We start from the raw sequence: 23,760 nt of genomic DNA on the forward strand, positions 1-23,760 counted from the left end.
TTTCTTAATGAGATTGATAAGTCAAATTAAAAACCATGTACGTGATCGGAAATTCGTTTAAATCATAATACATGATTTGTTCTAGAGGGGCATTATGCCTTATATAGACCTTGAAATTTTAATAATTTGTTGTTTTCTATGCTTTACGGCTAATTTATCCATTCACTATATTACAGTTGAATGAGAAAAAGGGCAAAAAAAAAAAAAAAACATTATTAATATTGACATGTAAGAAGCAATGATGTAAGCATGCTTATATATGATTGGTGAAAGCATAAATGGGTTTCAATTAAGCAGATACTTGATAAGGGATAAGGCCTGCATAATCCATTCTGACTTTTCTAAAGGTTAATAATTAAGTAGGATAGCAGACCATCTTACTAACTCTTTCTGTTAATAGATTTCAAACTAAAATCTTAAATATAATAATTCTTTAAGACTTTGATGCTAAGAAAAACTTTATATATATATTGTTTTATGTGTAAATGTCATAATCTATTACCAGATTGTCGACAGTTAGGCAAGGTCTACAATTGAGGTTTCAGTGCATGTCTCTTGTCTTGTTGGATATATACCTTCAATCTCTTTCTCTCTCTCTCTCTCTATATATATATTTAGTAATGACTTGGTATGAGCAAGATTCTATTCTAAATCATTTTCAGCAAGATTCTTTTCACTCGGCAGCAATTTTACTGCGGCACTTAAACGTAATTATATATATATATTAACAATAATAATTAAAAAATAAAAGTTGAATATACATAATTAACTTTGACTGGTTTACTCATCATTTACCGTATTTTAAAGGCTTAATTAAAAAAAATTCTAATAAATATATACGCGAAATTGAAATTGAATGTAATAGTTAGGAAAAATTTATTAAATAATTTGAATTAATTATTTTAAATTAAATTAAAAATAGTTTAAAAGTTATTTGGAGCGGATCGAACTATTTTATATATATTACTTTTATTTTAATTTTTTAATTCTATTAATTTTGTCTAAATTATTAATATTAAAATAATAATTTAACATATTTAATAATTTAAAAAGTGCCTTATACATCTATATATGATGCTATAGACACTTGAAGATTCATTGATAAATTAGTTGACAGCAGTGCAAACCCTGCGAATCTCTCCTTGAGAACCAGTAAGTGGATCTATATTTCCCATCTTAACCATGGCAGCTGCAAAATCAGAATTGAAAGATGAAGAGTCTGTGCTGTACTCATTAACAATGCTATCTGTAGATCCACCACTGAAAAGCACCTGGTCTGATTCAAGAAGTCCTCTTCTTGCAATAAGATTCGAGTAGTAGTTGTTGTCGAAAGTATTGGGTGTCTCCAAGTCAAGTGGTGCAAGATTTCCATCACCATTACTGTCAGTTGGACATTGGCTTTGTCGGGTGCTAGCAAAATCAGGATCAATATCACTTGCGTTGTTGTAAATCCTACCACGGAAGGTCACACATCTAGCTTGTCCAATTGTATGCGCTCCTGCAAGTTTTTCAATTAAGATGTCAGCCTTCTTAATAATTCTACACATGCAAATAATTATAATAATAACTCTTGACGTACGCACAAACCTGAAAGGGCAACCAGATCTCTTTCATTTAAATCTTTGTTTTCGAACTTAGAAATGAGTATGGGGAGGCTATCTGTAAATGCAGGAAGGTCTCTATCAGCTAGAGTTCTGCTAGCTGTGGTAGAATCTCTTCTTCCAAGATTTACTGTCCAACATGGACCACCAACCTGTTTTTTATATATGAATAATTGAGATCAGTAACTCCTAATTATCATATTAGCATTTTTTTTTATAAAATTTTTAAGCAGGAAAATTAGTTTTAGAGAGAAACTAACTGCAACAGATGAATCGCGAGCTGCGACTGCAAGAATATCGGCACAAGAAACAATTCCAGGACATATGCTCTCCACTTGAGCCTTGGCATCATCTATGACTTCGAATCCTCTCACAGATTGGTCATTGTTTCGAGCAGTTCTTTCTCCAGTAAATGACGCTGTATCTTCCAGCAAAATGGAGCCATCACAACCCTGCAATGATTGCCAAGTTGATCACATTAGTTTCCAGAAAATGCATACGTCAAAAATGAATACGAACTTATATTTGTCGTGAACTGCGTACCTGAACAAAGCAATCATGGAAATGAAGGCGAATGAGAGAAGCAGCCATTCTCTGCTCCCTCGAGACTGCAGTATCAATGACTGACCTAATAGTACTCAGCGCATTAGGACACGTGTTGTCATAGAAGTTGGAAGAAAGTTGTGCTTGGCATGGCAAGCTTGAGAAAATCATAAACAGTATTGTCAAAACCATGCAAGAAAAAGATAAACGAGAGCCCATTCTTATGCTAATTTTTTCCTTTCCCCTTCTTAATTGAATTGAGAGAAGAAAAGAAATGAGACTATGGATTGGAAACTTTGAGTGCAGAAAACGAAGAAGCATCACATCCTATTTATAGTGCCCTGTCCAAAAAATTTGTGACCTATTCTTCTAGGTAGCGTCACAAATGTCGTAGCATTTAATATATTGTTGGGTATTTACTAAGTCGGCTAAAATGAAATTTCTGGTCTTACTTTTCCAGGCACTGTGCTTTTTGGAATAAATCAATGAATTGAACATTACAACCACTCTCCTGCATGCATGGACTCTTTCTGCATGTGACTACGTTCCTTCAACATTTCAGGGAGATTAAAGTTGAGAATTTCTCCCAATTATATATACATGATATAATAAATTATTCTCAAATCATACATGTATATAGAAGATTAATAAGCTAATATAATATCTTGATTGTTATTCGGCGTGCTACATTAATTACTATATAAATTTATAATTAACTTTTAAAAACTTAAAAAGTAATTAAGGTTTCTTAATTGTTTTTCCTAATAATAATTTGAAAGCAAACAAGATTCTAGAATCATGAAATATCATAGCACCAAAATGTTCAAACCATTTATTTATAATTTATTAGCAATATCGTAATATAATTTTAAAGAACTAATTAAAAAATCATAATTAAATTATCTAGATTAATTTAATATTTAAGTTTTTGTTGTTAAATAGTATATAGTCTTAAATAACAATGAATTCCACTACAATTTTCTAATTAAATTCCACATGAAAATAAATTTTAGGATATATAAAATTTAAATTATTATTAATTTGAAGGAACTATTTTAATTAGCTCCAAGTATAGAAACTATGCTTTTATTAATTTAACTATATAGTCTTTACTTTAACAAAAATGGTAGACTAACCCAGATATGGATATGCATTTGCATTCACCCCTAATGCTCTTGCTATAAATTTCCTTACCCAAATAAACAAAAAAAAAAAAAAAAACAAAAACAACTATTTTATTTATTTATTTTAAATAATAATAATACAATGGAAAACCTCCAACACAATATACACTTGCTTTTGCCTTACTCTTGAGTCTTGACCTACGACTTTAAAAAACACAAAATTCCCAGTAGGAATCGATTATTTAGTTAATTGCTGACATAGTGTATGTATCACTGCACGGCACAATTGAATTTGAGACATAAACTTGAATGGTAGATCAGTTGACGACATTGCAGAAAGTGCGTATCTGGCCTTGAGTACCAGTTAAGGGGCTTATTTTTCCCATCTGAACCATGGCCGCTGCAAAATCAGATCTGAAGGTTACAGCGTTGTTCACGTACTCCATAACAATGCTGTCTGTAGCACCACCGCTGAAAAGAACCTGATCTGACTGAAGAAGGCCCTTCTTATTAACAAGATTCCTGAAGAAGCTGTTATCAAAAGTATTGGGAGTCACTAAATCCATTGGTGCAAGATTTCCATCCCCTGAGCCATCAGCTGGGCATGGAAGATCTTCCCTTAGACTCCTACCAAACTCAGAATCAATATCACTCGTGTTGCTGTTAACCCTATCACGGAAGGTGGCGCAATGTGCTTGCCCAACTGTATGCGACCCTATATCATCCCAAACAGTATATTTAGCCATTACATTATCCATATATAATTGAAACTATATACATGTTAATTACCAAGGCACAAACCTGAGAGGGCAACCATATGTCTTTGGGTAAGATTCTTGCTAGCGAACAAGTCAGTGAGTTGCTGGACAGAATCTGTAAAGCGAGGAAGGCTGCTATCAGCCAGGGTTTTGCTTGCGGTGAGGGAGTCTCTTCTTCCAAGATTCACAGACCATGTCGGTCCACCAACCTATGTAATTTGATATGTTTATACATATTATATAGCTAGACTGATAATTAAGGAGGTATAGTGATGGTCACTTACGGCAACAGACGCATAACGAGCTGCCACTGCAACAATATCAGCACATGAAACAACTCCTGGACATAGGCTCTGCAGCTGAGATTTGATATTATCGATGACTTCAAATCCTCTGAGAGATTTGTCATTGAAGATTGAAGTTTTCTCGCCAATCATTGATGGTGTGTCATCCAGCAAAACTGAGGCATCACAACCCTGAAATGCAAAATTCATAAGATGACAGCTAATTCAGCTTAATAATTAGACAAATATCAAGTGATTAATTTGTAATTACCTGGACAAAGCAATCATGGAAATGAAGACGAATGAGCGAAGCAGCCATTCTGGTGTCATTCAAGACGGCTAGAGTAACAGTTGTGCTAATAGTTGCTAGGGCAGCAGGACATGACAAGGCATAGAAGGTTTCATCAGAAAGCTGAGCTTGAGATGGCAAGCTACACAGAGTCATTATCAAGAATGTCATGAAACCAATGAAGAGAACAGATGAAGGAGAAGCCATTTCTTCTAATTAAGCTGCTAGATATTGTAGTTTGACAGATGATGCAGCAGAAGCACAACCTCATATCCTATTTATACAGTGTGCCTACGGCGAAATGTTGTGACCTGTCATCCATGTTGTCAACTCGCATTATATTCTATCTAATTAGATTCCATGAATTTTCGAGTCTTTTTTTATTCTTTGATCTATTCAAATCAGAATAATACATCAATCAAATCTTCCATTATCTTTGGAGACATATATATATATATATGTTAGGATTTCTTGCAATTTCTTTGTTTTGGGGTTGCGTTTGTACGTAGAAAACCATATTTAGGCTGATTAAAAAAAAATGTAATAATATATGCATGAGAGGATCCAGTAGGGTATGCACTTATCACGTTTGCTCTTGCATCTATTTTTTAATTAATTATGACATTAAATTTATTATTGTATATAAAATTGACTAAATAAAAAAATTCCCGACAATCCTCGTGTGTTGTATGAATATTACTAATTTAGTTTGGCCGTGAAATTAGGGATAAATAGAGTCCCTAATTTACCGGCCAAAACAAGGCATCATTAATGGGATGATATGGCTGGCTGCGGCGGAGTGGCGTAAGGAAAATAGAAAACATAATTTATTTAAATTGCTATGTTATATAATTTTTATTTGTAAATCATAGTTTGACTTTTGGGGTAAAATCATGGACTTTCTACATCTTTTATGCAAATTGTTGTATTTATTTGTTAATTTCCAAGTCATCTCTATCTCTGTCCGACCTGTATGTCGATCTTCTTCTTAATTACTTTTTTATTATTATTATTATTTATTTGATTGTCATGAATAAATATAAGCATTCTTTGATATGTATATATAGATTAAGAATTATGAAAATATAATAAATATAAGTATTGAAAAATTATAGATTTTATTTATTAAAAGTATGCATATTAGCTTATGCGTGACAATGAATTATAAATTTGATTCTAACAAATAACAAATAACTCTTTTTTATTTTACTTGGTCTATTTAAGCAAAAAAGGATAGGCAAATTTTGCTACTGCAAGATAGAGCATTGGTTGAGAGAAATGTATACATTTTCTTTTTTAAAATTTTATTTCAATCCTCAAAGTTTTATTGCATTTTTATTTTATTTATATGTGTGCAAATTGAAACACCACACCAAAATTATTATATTGAGACATAAAATTTTAAAAGTTATTTATTTGTTTGTATTTATATTTATTTAAAAGTAAATAAATATTTATCCTTTTTACTCCTATGTTTAAATGTAATTAGTGACAAATATGAATATAAGTTTATATCAAACATTAATTTAATTTTTAAAAATAAATATATTTGTATATAAATAACATTTATTGAAACAAAATTGTGTCTTTTTATATAACTTTATAAACTATATTATTTGTTTTTAAAACTATTTTTTTAAGATAAATTAAATTGATTCTAATAATAATTTAGAATAATTATTTTTTTATTTTTCTATTTTTTCTGAGTCAAATAAATTTGTCTTTAATAATTTTTCATTTCATGTTAATTTTTCCAAATCACTAATTTTATTTGGAAACGATGTGAGACTTCAATCGTTCTACGTTGTTTCCTTTTTATTATTTTTTATTTATAATTTATAATTGTACATTTTAATTCTTAAAATAAATTAATGATATATCAAAACTTATTTAAAATTCATTATAATTTATAAAATTTTAAGTATAATTGTAATTAAAAATATTATTCTATGATATAAAGTTAAGTAATAATATAATAGAACTAAAATATTTTAAAATTTTAAAATAAATATTTATAAAAATAATTAATACTGAATATAAAATAACTGAGATAGAAAATTTTAATATTTTAAGTAAAACACTATCCTTGTGCTATTTCAACACGTTAGCCTATAATAAGTGGTAGAGGGTGATTGGGAAGAACAATTCCTGCAGGTACTTGCATCGTGCAGTCAGATTTGGTTTTAATAATTGAAAGCTAAGCATCAATGATTAAAGCGCGTTCCGATATCTTGGCAAATTCAAAGTCCGATAAAAGCTGCTTTTTTTAAGACATTTTTCTTGTCATAAATTTAATTGCCTTGGATTCTTTTTACATTCATTTAGTTCTAAATTTCAAAACATACCTTCGACTTTTCTTTGACCACCTTCGTAGATATATCAAATTTTAAAATTACTATGCCATTAATTTTCATATCTAAAAATATTCAGTTGAAACTGAAACGCTTTTATATGGAGATCTGAATGTTGTGTAAATATCACTAATTAGATGTTATAGATTAATTAAAAATTCATTCTTGAAGTTATAATAGGCTGTGGTTGCTAAATCGTGCAATTAATTAATGTACTCTTCATTCTATTATTTTTATTTTTTTATATTTAATTATTTTAAAATTAATATTAATTTTTTATACTGTAATAATATATAAATTAATTATTATATATTTTATTTAATTTTATTTTTTAATTTATTAATTTTATAAAATATAGCGTTATTTTATTATAGGTTGAAAAAGTAAAATTAATTAATTTTAATAATTATGAATTTATTTAATCTTTAATTTATAATTATTTTTTAATTATATCAACTATGTTATTTTATTCATATGAAAATAAAAACAAATCCATGTTTACCCAATGGCCGTACGTTTAATATTAATTAACCAAGATTTATTATTATCTAATCAACATAATTAATTTAACTATAGTCGTACTTCTTCCAAAACATGGTAGACTAATCTTCGAATATGGATATGCATTTTGTTTCGCCCCTGATTATTTTGAGATCCAAACAATAAGATTTATAGTGCGATTGTAAGTTTAGCTAAAAATGAAGGTATTCCTTCTTCTTTATTTTTTCCATTTGTCTCCTAATAGCGCCTAACGGTCTCTCTGCTATAGTGTCACTTGTCTATATCACGCGGGTCTGTATGTACAGAAGTGTCAGAGTCCCTCTCCACACCCGGCGACGATTTAATTTCATCGGCGTGCATGTGGACAGGACTGTGAAGTGATTGGGCCGGCTGACTTTCTTCATATCACATTACCGGGTTGAACTCTTTACTGGATTTGGATTTGTGGGTGACTCGACCTGCTTCACGCACGCAGATCAAGACTGAAAGTATTGAATCGGTCTGCCGAGGAGGAGGGCTTGAAAACTTTGAGTTTAATTCGTTTGTTCGGGTCTAGCCTTCTCCAAAGTGGCTGCCATCCAACGGTCATCACCCCTAACGCTGGCTTGCTTATTTGTTACTATAAATTTCTTATTTCTTACTCATAACATCGTTGTTTTGCTTGTGACACACTTAAAAAAAGAAACAAAAAACAACCGTTTTATTTATTTTTTTAAATAGCAATAATCTCCAACACAATATACACTTGCTTATGCCTTACACTTGACCTACGACTTCCAAAAACACACAATTCCCGGTAGGAATTCCTTATTTTATTAATTATTGACATAGTGTATATATCACTGCACGACGACACAATTGAATGGCAAATCAGTTGACGACATTACAGAAAGTGCGTATCTGGCCTTGAGTACCAGTTAAGGGGCTTATTTTTCCCATCTGAACCATGGCCGCTGCAAAATCAGATCTGAAGGTTAAAGTGTTGTCCGCGTACTCCATAACAATGCTGTCTGTAGCACCACCGCTGAAAAGAACCTGATCTGATTGAAGAAGACCCTTTTTATCAACAAGGTTCTTGAAGAAACTGTTATCAAAAGTATTGGGAGTCGCTAAATCCAATGGTGCAAGATTTCCATCCCCTGAGCCATCAGCTGGGCATGGAAGATCTTCCCTTAGACTCCTACCAAACTCAGAATCAATATCACTCGTGTTGCTGTTAACTCTATCACGGAAGGTGGCGCAATGTGCTTGCCCAACTGTATGCGACCCTATATGATGCCAAATAGTATATCTAGAAATTACATTATCCACATATAATAATATTTGAAACTATATATATGTTAATCACCAAGGCACAAACCTGAGAGGGCAACCATATCTCTTTGAGTTAGATTCTTGCTAGCGAACGAGTCAGTGAGTTGCTGAACAGAATCTGTAAAGCGAGGAAGGCTGCTATCAGCCATGGTTTTGCTTGCGGTGAGGGAGTCTCTTCTTCCAAGATTCACAGACCATGTCGGTCCACCAACCTATGTATGAGAGAGTATATGAATAAATATATAGCTAGAATAAGCCTAATAATTGAAGAGGTTAAAATGATGGTCACTTACAGCAACAGATGCATCACGAGCTGCTACTGTAACAATATCAGCACATGAAACAACTCCTGGACATAGGCTCTGCAACTGAGATTTGATATCATCTATGACTTCAAATCCTCTGAGAGATTTGTCATTGAAGATTGAAGTTTTCTCTCCAATCATTGATGGCGTGTCATCCAGCAAAACTGAGGCATCACAACCCTGAAATACAAAATTCATAAGATGACAGCTAATTCAGCTTAATAATTAGACAAATATCAAGTGATTTTGTAATTACCTGGACAAAGCAATCATGGAAATGAAGACGAATGAGCGAAGCAGCCATTCTGGTGTCATTCAAGACGGCTAGACTAACAGTTGTACTAATAGTTGCTACGGCAGCAGGACATGACAAGGCATAGAAGGTTTCATCAGAAAGCTGAGCTTGAGATGGCAAGCTACACAGAGTCATTATCAAGAATGTCATGAAACCAGTGAAGAGAACAGATGAACGAGAAGCCATTTCTTCTAATTAAGCTGTTAATTACTAGTATATATTGCTAGCTATTGTAGTTTAACAGATGATGCAGCTGAAGCACAGCCTCATATCCTATTTATACAGTGCGCATACGGCGAAAATTTTGTAGCCTGTCATCCACGTTGTCGTCGCATTACATATATTCTATCAAAGATTCCATGAATTTTCGGGTCAATTTTTAATCTTTTTCATACGAATTATCTATTTCAAAATTATAATTAAATAATTAAATTATATTTAAGATAATGAATTTGATAAGCTAAATCGAATAAATTATAGTTATCACACTCATGCATATCAGAATTATCATATATAAAATTCAAACCTTACATTCTAAATAATAATTATTTAGCAAAATATATATAGTCAGACAAAACTCTAGTGGTTTGGATTTCATATATTTTATATATTAAAGTTATATTTATACCTTCAAAAATTAACAAAAAAATTTAGAATTTGAATTATGAAATGAATTAATTTGCATTCCTTTTCACTTTTTTAATAGGAATAACATATATTTTAGATCACAAGTGTCTTTTATTATCAAAAATACATTTATTTATTTAAATACTTTGATTATTTGGGTTTGAATTCAAAGTTTAATCATTCTATAAATAATATTTTTTTTTATATAATATGATTTTACTAATTTAGTTTGGCTGTCAAACTAGGACCATCCCTAATTTAACGGCCAAAGTAAGGCACCACTAATGGGATGATATGGCTGCTGCAGGGCAATGGCGTGATGCGGAACATAATTATTAATTTGTGTTTTATATAGTCCGAGGAAAAAAAAAACAGTTGCTTATATCCGATGTACAGAACTTAAGATATATATCACTGTGAGTACTCACAGATTTAGTCTGATGGTAAATGCATCTGAATAAATCTACGAGGTTTCAGGTTTTACTTTTCATCTCGAATTCCAATTTAAAAAAAAATCTGAGATATCCCAAATTTAAATTAGGATATTTTAATGTTTATATATAAATCATAGTTTGACTTTGGAGGCAAAATGATTGACTTTGTTGGATCTTATATGCAAGTTGCTATGTTTGTTTATTAATATCCTAATCATGATCTTTCCACATCTAAGCTATATATCCACATCATGATCTTTCCACATCATGACCTTTCCACACAAAGCAAAATATCCTTGAAATCATTTCATGCAAAATTTTAACAATTTGAACAAGATTTACTTTTAATTTAAAATCAATTCTCATAAGAATTAATTCAATTTTTATATTATTGACTTTACTAAATATAAAAAAAAATTTTAAAAATTCATTTATTTTAAATTTTTTCAAAATTTAACATTTCAAGGATATTATGATTTGTGTAATTGTGTTCCTTTCCTTTTTAAAGTTATAGTTGTTTTATTTTGTTGTTATTTTGCTTCTTCATTTTATAAGATTTTCATCTAAACTTTAATTACTTGTACTAAATATGTGAAAATGAGGAAGAAAAGAAAAAGAAGTTTTAAAAAATTTACTGAGCAACCACAATTATAAGAATAACATAACAACTCTCCTCGTTGGAGAGTTTCCTTTGAGACTCCATTCTTGTTTTTTATTGGCTCTGTATGGCTATCTCTGCCCTTCCTACATAGGGTGGCTCTCTTCTTATTCTCCCGGAAATGGGTGTTCTATCTCCTCTTCGAATGAGCCCATACATAGATTTGTTAGTTTTGTGGTTCTAGCAGGTGGTATTTTTATTGAGGGAGTCATGATTGCTGATTTTTTTATATTTTTCTCCTTTGTTTCCCTTATATTGAGCTCCCAATTCTGATTTCGTGACGATATTTTGATGGATCGTCGACTTGAAAGAAGATCTCAACTCTGGAAATGATGGCTTGACACGATTAAGGAAGAAAGGTTTTTTTTTTTCTAAATGTCTTGCTTTTATATTTCCTCCTGATCAGATTGTATGTATTTTCTCTACTTTTCTCGTTGCTTTTCTTGAGTTTGAATTTTTTATTTTTGCCTTCTGACTTACGTTTTTCCTCGAAATTTTCACGATGTGTAGAGTTTTAACTTTAATGGCGAAAAAATTTCTCCATTAGATTGCTAAAAAAGGCCAATTCATTCAAAAGAAGTAACGGCTCTGTTTGTATAAATCGGATCGAAGTATTCGGATTTTTGAATAAAAATTTTAAAATTTATTATTTATTTTAATTTCTTTTTTAACTCTAATCCTGTAATATTGATATTCTACCTGTTTATATTTATAATATTTAGCCTTTTATAAACTTTTTATTACAATTCAACTATTTTAAAAAAAATTATTGAAAAATTAAAATTAAATTGAATTGATTAGTTGGATTCATTGGTTGTCTAGTTTATTAAATAACTGAAAAGTACAGTTTAACATTTTCTCTGGTGACAGCTGTTCTATTGTTTTTTTTTTTCTTATTTGTTTATTAGTCAAACTACAAAATTACAAAAATATATAAATAAATAAAAGGGCTTTCTTCATGCCATAATGGACATATGCTGTATATAAATAGTTTGTGATAAAATAATTTATTTTTTAAAAATAAAATATTGCATGTGTAAAATAATTAGAATGTATGAAATAGTAGAAAGTAATAGTGAATGGAATAAAGAAATCATATTGCATGTGTATTATTATTTTTTAATTATAAGTATAAATAGTTTAGTTTTTATAAATACATAGAGACTAACACCTAGGTTTTCCTTTTTTTTTAAAGAAAAAAAACCTAGGTTCTTACTAAATAAGTTTTTGTATTAAAAAAATAAAAAAATATCTTATAATTTGAAAAGGATAACTTAATTAAATGTAAATAAGAAAATGACTATTGTTCATTAATTATGAGGCATGACAGCTTGACTTTCTTGGCAACTGGTGGGCATCACACTCTCAACTATTTTTATTTATTTCAATTGTTTTAATTTCATATGAAATAATAATTTTTATTGATATATACGAATAAGTGTGTTTTTCATATATTGTTTACCTTTTTAATGAAAGAAACTTAAAATATTAAAAATAAAAAATAAAAACTAATAAAATTTTTATTAGTAAACACAATATAGGAAAATAGAGTTTTGTGACAGAAGAAACATCTGTCACAAAAAAAAAAAAAACCTACAGCGACAAATTACCAACGGGAGATGAGTTGATCACGTGTTATTTAAATTTTATAGATACGAGCGGATAGTTATTTTACCCTTTTCACGGGATGTTAGCAAATTGTATAGTAGGAGATCGATAATTGTAAGCTTACTTTAGGCTAAATAAATAAAATTAAAATATTTTAATCAACTCAATACGATTGCGATTAAATTTTTTAATTTAATATAAACTATATAAAAAAATTTAAAAATAAAATAAAATTATAAAAAATTTGATTTTTTTTAGATATATAAGTCCCAAAGAGAAATTATACTATACATTTATTTTTTATCGTAATTAAAATATATTAAGATAGAAAATTATTAAGTTAATTGATATATCTAATTAATAAAAAATAAAAATTTTATATTAATACGTGAATTTTATTATATTTTAAATAATATTTTTTTAAAATTTTAAATTATATTTAAAATTATATTAGAGGAATGTATATAGAAAAATTTTACTATGTATGTTAAACGTTTCTTCATATGTGAAACGATGATGATACAACTGGTTAATTAATTAACCATACAGTAGAAAAGAATCAAGCCTTGACCAAACTTGATGATCTTGCGCAGGCCATTCTCCCACTGTTTATTTCTGACTTCAATATTTATATATATATGAATGACTAATTTATTTTTTTCTCGCAAAATCAATTAATTATTAACAACATTGCAAAGCCTGCGAATCTCTCCTTGAGAACCAGTTTTTGGATCTATATCTCCCATCTTTACCATGGCAGAAGCAAAATCAGAATTGAAAGCTGAAGGGCTGCGGCTGTACTCATCAACAATGCTGTCTGTTGATCCACCGCTAAAAAGCACCTGATCTGATTGAAGAAGTCCCTTTTTTTGAAGAAGGTTCTTGAAGTAGTTGTTATCAAAAGAATTTGGCGTCACCAAATCCAGTGGTGCAAGATTCCTATCCCCACCAGTGGCCGGACACTGGCGCCTCCGTGTGCTTGCAAAACCAGCATCGATATCACTTGCATTGTCGTAGATCCTGTCACGGAAGGTCAGGCAACTCGCTTGGCCTATTGTATGTGATCCTGTATCCCACAGAATTGTTTAGCCATCTTGATGAACAAATCTAACGTATTAATTAATTATAATTTCTGAAAGTATAGGATATATACCTGAAAGAGCAACCAAGTCTCTTTCACTTAAACCTTTCCCTTCAAACGAAGAGATGAGACTTTCAAGGCTATCACTAAAACCTGGAAGGTTGCGATTGGCTTCGGCTCGGCTTGCAGAGGTAGAGTCTCTCCTTCCCAGCTTCACTGTCCATGACGGTCCACCAACCTATTTTTTTATACATAGAGAAACCTTATATTAACGAATGTGATGGTAATAAAAATTAAAGCAAATTAATGAGGATATTTATATAATATAATTACTCACAGCAACAGAAGCATCACGGGCAGCTATTGCCACAATATCAGCGCATGAAACGACTCCAGGGCATATGCTCTCAACTTCAGCCTTGGCGTCATCTATGACTTCGAATCCTCTAACAGACTGGTTGTTGTTGCGTGCAAATTTCTCTCCAGCCATTGAAGGCGTATCATCCAGCAAGATTGAACCATCACACCCCTGCAATATTTACAAAGTCATTAGCAACTCTAAGCCAATTTTATGTCCTAATGTATTACTATATTAATTCTTCATATAAATGCAATAATATAAAAAAAGGAGATGCGTTGCTATAGTTAAAATTTTCAATTTACCTGAACAAAGCAATCATGGAACTGAAGGCGAACGAGAGATGCTGCCATTCTACGCTCTCGCGAGACAGCCGATCTAATAACCGTGCGAATAGTACTCAATGCATTAGGACATGTGTCGTCATAGAAATTTGAAGAAAGCTGTGCTTGACATGGCAAGCATGAAAGAACCATTAAGACTATCGTCAAAACCATGAAAGTGAAAGAAAAACGAGAACCCATTTCAATTATACTATTTTTTTTTTAAGTACTAAATATTTTTCTCCTAACAGCAGAAAATAAGCTGATTATACAATATGGCAATGAGAGAAAAAGAGAGATGTGAATGGTGCAGGAGAAGCACAAGCCTCGACTCCTATTTATAATGCTGTCTCCCTAAATAATATTTTGACACTTTCTCCTCAGACTGCTACAACAGTAGAGCTGGCCAACATATGTATTAATGCATGGGGCACACGAGAGCCATTCTAGCAAGACATTTTCAGCTGCCTTTTTTTTACTAGAATCAATCAGAATTTTAGAAACGTAATCAACTGTCCTAGCGGCTGTTTTTGGATTATTTTGAGAAATTTCTATTTCTATTTCTATTGGAGCTGCTTTTCCTTGCAGTAAAAAAAGGCCTTTGAACATTGAAAAAAAAAAATACTAATAAAATCGATGCATGAATGGAAAGTGAGTAATTTCTCACTTGTTTGTTAGTTAGTGAATAATTTCTTGCTTGTTTTTTTATTATACAATTTTGGAAGGTGAGTAATTTCTCACTTATTTTTTTGCTACACAATTTTGGAAGGTGAGTAATTTCTCACTTGTTTTCTCGTTACACAATTTTAAACGGTGAAAATTTAATTATTTTTTTAATGTTTATATTTTTCTATAAAATAATTATTAATATCATGGTTGACACTGCTATTTAATTCATTATTGAAACATAAAAACGTCTCAAATATCGTCATACTGCTATTTTTAATTTATTCAATATTTTAATTAGAAGAATTTAAAAATATTAAATACAATGAACTAACTAATTACTTAACATCAAAGGTGCACCTTTGGAAAAATCAACATCCAAACTTTTCGACTTTTTTGACCTTATGTCTTGTTTTTTCCCCTTATCATGTCTTTATAGTAAATGCATGGTCCACAACTATCTCTCGTACCCCATGAATATATATGAAGGAAAGACCGATGGATTTACTATATATATACAGATAAACAAAATAAAAATATTGAATATTTCAAATAATTTACAAGAAATATGATTAATATATCTAAATTTTTATAAAAATTATAAAAGAATGGCTTTACATACTAAAATATGTAATATTTTATTTTATTTAATATTATTAATATAAACTATTTTTATTATGTTAAAAATATGTACATAATAATAATGATGAATATAAATTTTTAATGAAATATTTTAATATATAATATTTATATGTGATATTTTATATAGTTAAAAATTTATTTATAATAAATATTTATTTAATATTACATATAAATGTGAAAAATGTGAAATGTTTGGATTTTTTTCAATAAATTAAAAAAATGGATAATTGAGCTTTCAACTTCCAACTAATTCTAATTAATTGATCTTCTATAATCTTCCTTGGCGGCCACAATAATGCATATGTTGAGTGAAAGTGCCATCAAATGGTAGAAGTGCATAAGGTTTTGTAGATAAGTCTAATATTAGTTGTCTTTTTAATAAATTAACCATTAAATAAGCAACAACAAATTAGCCTTCAAAGCTTTTTACAAATTTTAGTATCCGACTCTGACCTTATGAGGTGACGTTTTTTATAATCTTTTTTGTGGTTTAATATATTTTTTTATAATTAAAAAAAATCATTAAATCACTTAAATTATAATAAAATATTTTTAATTTAATTTAATTACTTTTCGTCTCATTTAATCATTACAATTTTAATCTTAATTATTCCACAGTTGAAAATATTAAATTTTTATTTAAATTTATTTATAAATTATTATTAAAATATAATATAAATTTAAATAAAATTAAATAGATAAATTGAATATCACTTATATTTTAAAATTTTAGTTTGAATTTATTTAGTTTAAAAATAATAATTTTGAAAAAACTTTAGATCGAAATATAAAATTTAACTTTTTAACTTTAAAGCTGAATTTAAGTTTTTTCGTTACTCCATACTCTCCCCTTTTCATTTTTCTTAAACGTAACTTCTTTTTTCCTCTTTCCTATTGAAGATGATTTGCGTTAATCGACTATCGATGAAAAAAAAAGATGTTGTTATCCCTATTAAAAGTTTTAGAAATATTACGATCGTCATTTATGATTTCTGTGTAGTGAGAATATTTTTCACGTACAATCCAATCAATTTTCAGAATATGTAGATCTCTTTGGTAGATTTATGATTGCAATTCTCGAACAGTTATTGTATTGAAAATTTTGGTTTCTCGTTACAAACCGGACATTTTATTTTTGATGAAAACAAAAACTCTTAGTTCTCGTATGAAATTTTTTCGCAGTTTTTTATATTTTAATGGTTGCTTCTCAGTGAATAAACAATGATTGGGATGAGGTTTTCATTAATGTGGAAGAATCATGAGTCTGTTTCTGTGGTTAGATTTTTTTTAAATTTTATTGATTCGGTTATTTCGGTTCAATAGAGGTTTACTAGTTATTATGGATTTTCGAAATCGCAACGACAACGTTAGTCTTGAAACTTTATTCGAGTTTTATTTCGTAAAAACTCTTTTCTGAGAGACTTTAATGATTTATGCTCAAGAGATGAGAAAGGATGAGTATTTTTGCCAAATTATCTTATGTAGGAGTTTAAATAAATATTTGAGAAGTATTTTTATCAAATTGTCTTATACAAGAGTTTGATTTTGAATGATTGTAAATTTTTGTTAGATCATATTTCTGTTAAATGTGTTCATTCTAATACTACCATAACTGCTCATACTTTGGTTAAAGAATCTATTAAATATTATTTTCTCAAATGATATTTCTGTGTTTGATGAAATTTTATTAATAGAATCAGTAATTTTATTAAAAAAAATATTTAAAGCTGAATTTAACTTTCTAATTCTCGGTAATCTCTTTATTAAAAGTATCCCAGTTAAGAGAGAAAAAATCCTAAAAGTAATTATCATATTCAACAGAGATAAGGGTAATTTTTTTTTAGAAAAAAAAAAACCAATATTGCTTAATTTTTTGAAACAATAAATAATTTTAAGTAAAATAAGTTTTCAAAAGTAATAAATAAAACTAAATGGATAAAATAATAAATAGAAATATGCCATCAATTAATCTACAAACCAAATGCATCATTGTTACCCATGCATTTAGTGGAAAAAGAGAAATAATTAAACCCTTATTACTTTAAATAATTAATTTACTTGATTCATCAATTTATCGCAATTTATTAAGTGTAGTTAATTAAATTCATTTTGATGTTAAATTTATTTTTTAATGAATTTTTTTAGTAATTGTTCCAATATTTTTGAAAATAATATTAATTTTATTTGGTTTAGAGAATAGTTATAATTAGCCATATGTAAATTTAAAAAATAATATTCGTTATGGATTCGGATCAATTTCAAATTTTATATACCGTATATTGGAACTTATTTATATAAATAATTAATTTAATATAAAAAATATATTTTATAATAATATTTATAAATTTTTTTATACTTTTATTTAAAAAATTTTATTTAAATATTTTTTAGAAATATTGAATTTTTTTAATAAAAATTATTAATGAAAAAATATTTTTTTATATAAATTATAAATTAAAATATATAAAATTAAACGGATCTCAGAATTAAGATAGATTTGAATAATTTAAATTAATTTTTAATTAGATTCAAAATGAATTTAGATATTAAATAAGGATGGATTCAAATAGTTTAATTTGTACGTTTTTTTTATTAAAAAAAAAGCTTGGAGCTCTACTTTTCTTTTTTTCCTTTTTCTCTTTTAATACAAGAGCTCGTTGGGTTTGTGGAGGCAGATTTTGGGCTTAATCTGAACCAAATAGTAATAGCCCATCTATCAAAACGACATCAGCCCATACATTGCTCCGTTCTGTGGGATTTTTCGTACCTTTAAATTGATTCGGCCATTTAGGGTTTCTGAGTCTTGAGCGCCAGCAGATTGCAGAGCGGCGACATCATCTACCTCTTGCCATGGTTCTCAAGTACGCTTCTCTCTCTTTTTATCTCTCTGAATCCAACTGATTTCTCTTTTTGTTATGCTGACTATCATCTTCCGAGATTGATTACTGAACTTTGGTATCCAGCTCTCTAATTAATTTAGTATGTTTAACCCGAATAATCTCTAATCTCTTGTCCTTCAATGATCGTTATAGCCATTGTAGTAATTTTTTTCTCTTTTTCCTTTGAACTTTAAACACTGCTGGATTCCTATGGTACCCAAAATCTGGCATATACGTTACATTTTTTCTTTCAGAAAATAAGTTGCATTTTTCTAACAATTGAAGTAGGGTAGCATATATTTGCACAGACATTTTTGGGTTACCCTGTCAATAACTCAATGACATGCTTTGAGCAGCTGAGATGATTTATTCTTAATTGCTGAATTACACTTTTTTACGCATTGGTGCATTTCAATCTGTGCACTTTGTTCCTTTTTTCTGTAAATTGTTGCTATCTTGGGTTTGTATTCATAGGGGTAGTTGGATTTCCTTTTACACTTCTATTATCATGTTTTTATGTGTAATGTTATACTTGGTTTTGCATTTTAGGACTGAGCTTTGCCGCTTCAGCGGTGCCAAGATTTACCCTGGTAAGGGTATTAGATTTGTTCGATCTGATTCGCAGGTGATTTCCCCCCTGATTCGCACGTCTGAAAAATTGTAGAATGTGTTGCTTTATTTTCAATTACCTTATATTGTATATTTTTTTATGATGGATGAAGGTCTTCCTCTTTGCCAATTCAAAATGCAAGAGGTACTTCCACAACCGCCTAAAGCCTTCAAAGCTTACTTGGACAGCTATGTACCGCAAACAACACAAGAAGGTTATTTTGTTTGTGCTGTTGGGCTGTGAACTTCACTCCCCCTCCCCCCTTCTTCCCCCTTCTTAATATCTGACATTATGTTAAACTGTTATCATTTTCGTCTATAGGACATTGCAGCTGAGGCTGTTAAGAAGAAGCGCAGAGCCACCAAGAAGCCATATTCAAGATCTATAGTTGGTGCTACCTTGGAAGTCATACAGAAGAGAAGGACTGAGAAGCCAGAGGTCCGAGATGCTGCTCGTGAAGCTGCATTACGGTATGCTAGCACCATATTTTATAACAAGTGAAGCTTATACTTACTCTTTGAACCTTTTTGTGCCTTACATATTAATTGTTTTTCTTTATGTTCAGTGAAATCAAGGAAAGGATCAAGAAAACAAAGGATGAGAAGAAGGCAAAGAAAGCTGAGTTGATGGCCAAAACACAAAAAACGCAGGGCAAGGGCAGTGTGCCCAAGGGTGCTGTACCAAAGGGCCCCAAGCTTGGTGGTGGCGGTGGAAAGCGTTAATTCATATCTATGAAGTAGCTAAACACTTGAAAATTTTGTGTTTCCTTAATTTCATGTGTGGATTCTTTATTGGTCTTGTTGGCCGACCTTTTAGGGATTTTCTTGATTATCTTGAAGCATTGTTCTATTTACTAAAAGGGTTTTCCAAGGCATTATGTTTCGACTTATAGCATAGTCATTTGTTCTGCTTCAATAATTATTTCAAGTATTTGATGAATTGATACTACCTCTCCCCATTGTGGGGTTTTGCAATTAGACGAGGATGTGAACATGGCGGACATGGTCGTGGATGGTCTCTATCAGCTGAGGTTCTTGTTTTCCTCCGAAAGGTACGAGTCCCTGTCCACCGATTCAACGTATATTTGATGGATTGTACCTCTTTTAAAATAATATATTTTAGTGATTTTTATTATGAATACACATTTAATAGGATGTAATCAGATTATATCATATGAAATAAGAAATATACTTTTTGGGACCTTTTCTCAAAGGTTTGAGTGTATTTTTGTTATTAGCTCTGGAAAATTTGAATTATCAAATCTTTAATAAAAAAAGTCCAAAATCATATTCTCAATAAACAATACAATTATACTCGATTCTTATAAAATGTTGTTACAATAGTTAATTAATTAATTAATATGGTATGAAACTTTTTTTGAAAAATAATGCTTTTAAGAAAGAAAATACAGCAATTAATCTTATTAACGGGCCCAAGCCCATTCAGCAAGCAATGATAAGGGGTTTCTAGGCCCCAGCCACGGTCTTAAATCAATCCCACAAATGAATAAATTCTTGAATTTCGTTACTTAGAAAAATTGATTAGGACTGAATTTTTTATTTCACTGGAGATAAATTTCATTCAAGGAAAAGCGGATTGCAAAGCCCGAGGTTTGGTAATAAACACAAATCTCACTATCCAGGCCTAGAAAGATTATAATAACTCAAACGACTCAAAACATCATGAACCCCCTTGAGAGGTGGGAATTGAACCCAATATAACAACCTAAATGCCTCCTCCATTGCTTGGTCAAATTAGGGCTGCTGGAAGCAAGCATCAACCGCCAATAAGAATACTTTGGGTATTCGTTATTTTACTAGCCATAAAAGGCAAAGAAGCAGAAGTTAATGTCCAAAGGAGCCCAATAAAGTCTTTTATTTATTTCAGTGGGTTGATACATGGTTCTTTGAGATAAAAATGAGTCTATATTCAGATGAAAGCAGAGCTCTATGGCATCTTTTGGTTTTGAATGTCATCAACTACATGAGTCATTGGCTCTAAGAACCTAGAGTTACTTCCATCGGCTAACAAAATGCCCCTCTAGCAACAAATGATAATGATACAGTGAAACCCAATGCATGCAACAGGACTAGTTTTGTTGGCAACCTAGGGAGAATGAATCCATCTATTGCAAAAATCCTAACTTTTTATTCACAATCTTATACAAGTGGGAGGAAAGAATCCGCTTCTAAGACATGAGAATACATCCCTCCCATTGAGATGTGGTAGAGAGTGTGCTGGATGATGAGGAGAAAGGCTTAACCTCAGAGAAAATAGATTCTTTCTCTGCTAGCTATATAGAGCAACATTTAATTAGGTGAAAACAATAATCTAATGCTTGGCATTAAAAAGAAAATGTAAAATTTGCAATAGGAGAAGACGGAAATTTGTGGGAATAGAAAACATGGCGGTGGTGGTGTTGTTATTTAGAAGCCAAAGCCGCAAAAGAACGTGTGTTTTGATAAATGAAAATGTGTTTGCCTTATTTCTCAATCATGCGAGACAAACAGGCTTCATAAAAATAAAATAAAATAAAAAAAACGATGTCGTGTAAATATGATAAGAAAACGACATCTGAGAATCCAAAAGCAGGAAATGAAAGTAATATTTGATTGGGTGAGCGAAAAGCATATGGCAGAGAGAGAGAGAGAGAGAGTAGCTTCTAAGAAATGGGTTTGCTTTGGAGCCCAACAAACAAAAGCCAATTGCCAACTCACACAAGGATTGCTAACTACTCCGTTACCGCTTTTCACACGCTTTCTATCAGCCTTCCTATCCTACATATGAACTTTGTGTTTGGCGTTCCCTCGCAGCCACAACACTTGGACAACCGCGTTTCTCCCACTATATATTTTAAAATGATCCACAGATACGCTTCTTTTATTTTTTATTTTTAAAAATACTATAAATTACTTTTTAAATGATAATTATTTATTATTTTTTAACATATGTTAAAAATAAAATTTACTGATTTTTAGTATATTAAGAAATACAATACACAATAATAAACTTTAACTTTACATTATTTAATATATATTTTTTATAAATATTTTTTCTCTTAAATTTTAATATTGATTGATTTTAAATGGCCATAATATCCCTCAATTCCGTTGCCTCGTAAATCTTTCTCACCTGTGTATTTTACCTTTTAATTTTTCAACAAATTGATTCCCTAATGTTCAATGTTTTTATATAATAAAAAATATAAATCATATTATTTAATAAACATAATCAATATTCAAAATCAAGTCATATCATATTAGTAATGAGTGTTTAATTAAACATTAAAATTATTTAAAAAAATATAAGAACTCATCAAATTATAATTTCAAACAAGAATTTGATAAATAAATCTAAAATACTATGTTGTAATAAAAAATAAAAAAAACATGACGGGGACATTGGAAATTAATATGAAGAGTAGTTGGGGGAATGACATATGTGAAATCGGCAATAAGCTTCTAAGGTGTTTTTTTTAAAAAAAAAAAAAATGAAAAAAAAAAAAAGTTATTAAGGATGAGGGAGAAGGTGGGAGTTGTGTGTTGTTGTTGATGACTCCGTAGTTGTCCAACTACATTTACATTTTAATATCTGCGTAAGTTAAAACCTCCTAATCTCTGTAGTTGTCCAACGCCTCTCATTGTTCATAAATCTCGAGCTTTAAAACGCTTAAGTTCAATTAACAAACACGTTAATTTTATATAATTATTTAAAACAATTTAAAATAATTATTAAATTTATAATTATTATCACAAAATATATGAATTTTAATTTTCAGATATTCAGAAAAATATAGATGGGAGATATACTTTGTTAAATTTAATATACTTGTGTTTCCTTACTCTCTTTATTTCTTTTTCTTTTTATCATCTAGTGATATGTAACTGAGGTTATATGTTTATATCGTCTTACGTTTGTATTTTCTTATTACAATTATGCTGGCCGTATGTATGGATGTAACGTCTCCTTTCTCATCGTCAGATACCTATTTAATTTCGTTCGGTATTATACGGACACGATTCTTGATATTACGGGGTCTACTGCTCCACAAGTCTAGCAGGTTAATCAAGTTGAACCTCTCATATGTAGACTTGAGTCCTATCCGGTCGGTTCAAATAAGTTCTGGACTTATATGTGAGGCAGACCTAACTATTGGGCCTTCATAAAGTTGAGGCATGACCTTTCTAGCACGGGCTCAATTATGGCCGAAATATCTGAAATCCAGTTATCATCGAGTGCCCCTTACTTGCTCATTAATAATTCCATGATTAATGAAGGGTAAATCCCGAAACTCCAATTATTAATGTACAGTTCTAATAGAATTCTTTTCAAAACGTCTCATCTTTGCCTTTATCTATTTTAAATTTACGCTTTTGATTTTTCTTACTACTCTGCCTCTTACGCTATTTCTGCTACCTTGCCCTTTTTTTTTTTGTAATTCTTGCCTTTTTGATTCGAGGTGTGTCCTATTTTTTTCAATCGTCAAACGACTATTTAATTTCATCTGAT

At 30.2% G+C, this 23,760-nt stretch overlaps 5 protein-coding genes across 5 annotated transcripts; 1 reads left to right on the forward strand and 4 right to left on the reverse strand.

Annotated features, from left to right (window-relative positions):
- Window positions 1-1,106: 1,106 nt before the first annotated feature.
- LOC110609913 (lignin-forming anionic peroxidase) lies at window positions 1,107-2,408 on the reverse strand. Its single transcript, XM_021749753.2, has 4 exons — window positions 2,145-2,408; window positions 1,862-2,053; window positions 1,588-1,753; window positions 1,107-1,498 (listed from the first exon to the last, which is right to left on the reverse strand). The coding sequence occupies exons 1-4, from the start codon at window positions 2,361-2,363 to the stop codon at window positions 1,107-1,109; spliced, it is 969 nt and encodes a 322-aa protein (XP_021605445.1). The 5' UTR covers window positions 2,364-2,408.
- A 944-nt stretch (window positions 2,409-3,352) lies between these two features.
- LOC110609986 (lignin-forming anionic peroxidase) lies at window positions 3,353-4,833 on the reverse strand. The gene is made up of 4 exons (XM_021749838.2): window positions 4,582-4,833; window positions 4,311-4,502; window positions 4,070-4,235; window positions 3,353-3,983 (listed from the first exon to the last, which is right to left on the reverse strand). Exons 1-4 carry the CDS (start codon window positions 4,804-4,806, stop codon window positions 3,586-3,588), a joined length of 981 nt encoding a protein of 326 aa, XP_021605530.2. The 5' UTR covers window positions 4,807-4,833; the 3' UTR covers window positions 3,353-3,585.
- A 3,299-nt stretch (window positions 4,834-8,132) lies between these two features.
- Window positions 8,133-9,602, reverse strand: LOC110609937 (lignin-forming anionic peroxidase). The gene is made up of 4 exons (XM_021749779.2): window positions 9,327-9,602; window positions 9,059-9,250; window positions 8,812-8,977; window positions 8,133-8,719 (listed from the first exon to the last, which is right to left on the reverse strand). The coding sequence occupies exons 1-4, from the start codon at window positions 9,549-9,551 to the stop codon at window positions 8,322-8,324; spliced, it is 981 nt and encodes a 326-aa protein (XP_021605471.2). The 5' UTR covers window positions 9,552-9,602; the 3' UTR covers window positions 8,133-8,321.
- Window positions 9,603-13,175: 3,573 nt separating this feature from the next.
- Window positions 13,176-14,749, reverse strand: LOC110608588 (lignin-forming anionic peroxidase). Its single transcript, XM_021747854.2, has 4 exons — window positions 14,437-14,749; window positions 14,111-14,302; window positions 13,846-14,011; window positions 13,176-13,758 (listed from the first exon to the last, which is right to left on the reverse strand). Exons 1-4 carry the CDS (start codon window positions 14,653-14,655, stop codon window positions 13,367-13,369), a joined length of 969 nt encoding a protein of 322 aa, XP_021603546.1. The 5' UTR covers window positions 14,656-14,749; the 3' UTR covers window positions 13,176-13,366.
- A 3,751-nt stretch (window positions 14,750-18,500) lies between these two features.
- On the forward strand, window positions 18,501-20,190 carry LOC110604238 (60S ribosomal protein L24). The gene is made up of 5 exons (XM_021742388.2): window positions 18,501-18,623; window positions 19,191-19,266; window positions 19,364-19,465; window positions 19,573-19,721; window positions 19,817-20,190. The coding sequence occupies exons 1-5, from the start codon at window positions 18,613-18,615 to the stop codon at window positions 19,971-19,973; spliced, it is 495 nt and encodes a 164-aa protein (XP_021598080.1). The 5' UTR covers window positions 18,501-18,612; the 3' UTR covers window positions 19,974-20,190.
- The last annotated feature ends 3,570 nt before the right edge of the window (window positions 20,191-23,760 follow it).

The sequence above is a fragment of the Manihot esculenta genome, chromosome 2 (assembly GCF_001659605.2).
Source record: "Manihot esculenta cultivar AM560-2 chromosome 2, M.esculenta_v8, whole genome shotgun sequence".
In the NCBI taxonomy this organism is placed as follows: domain Eukaryota; kingdom Viridiplantae; phylum Streptophyta; class Magnoliopsida; order Malpighiales; family Euphorbiaceae; genus Manihot; species Manihot esculenta.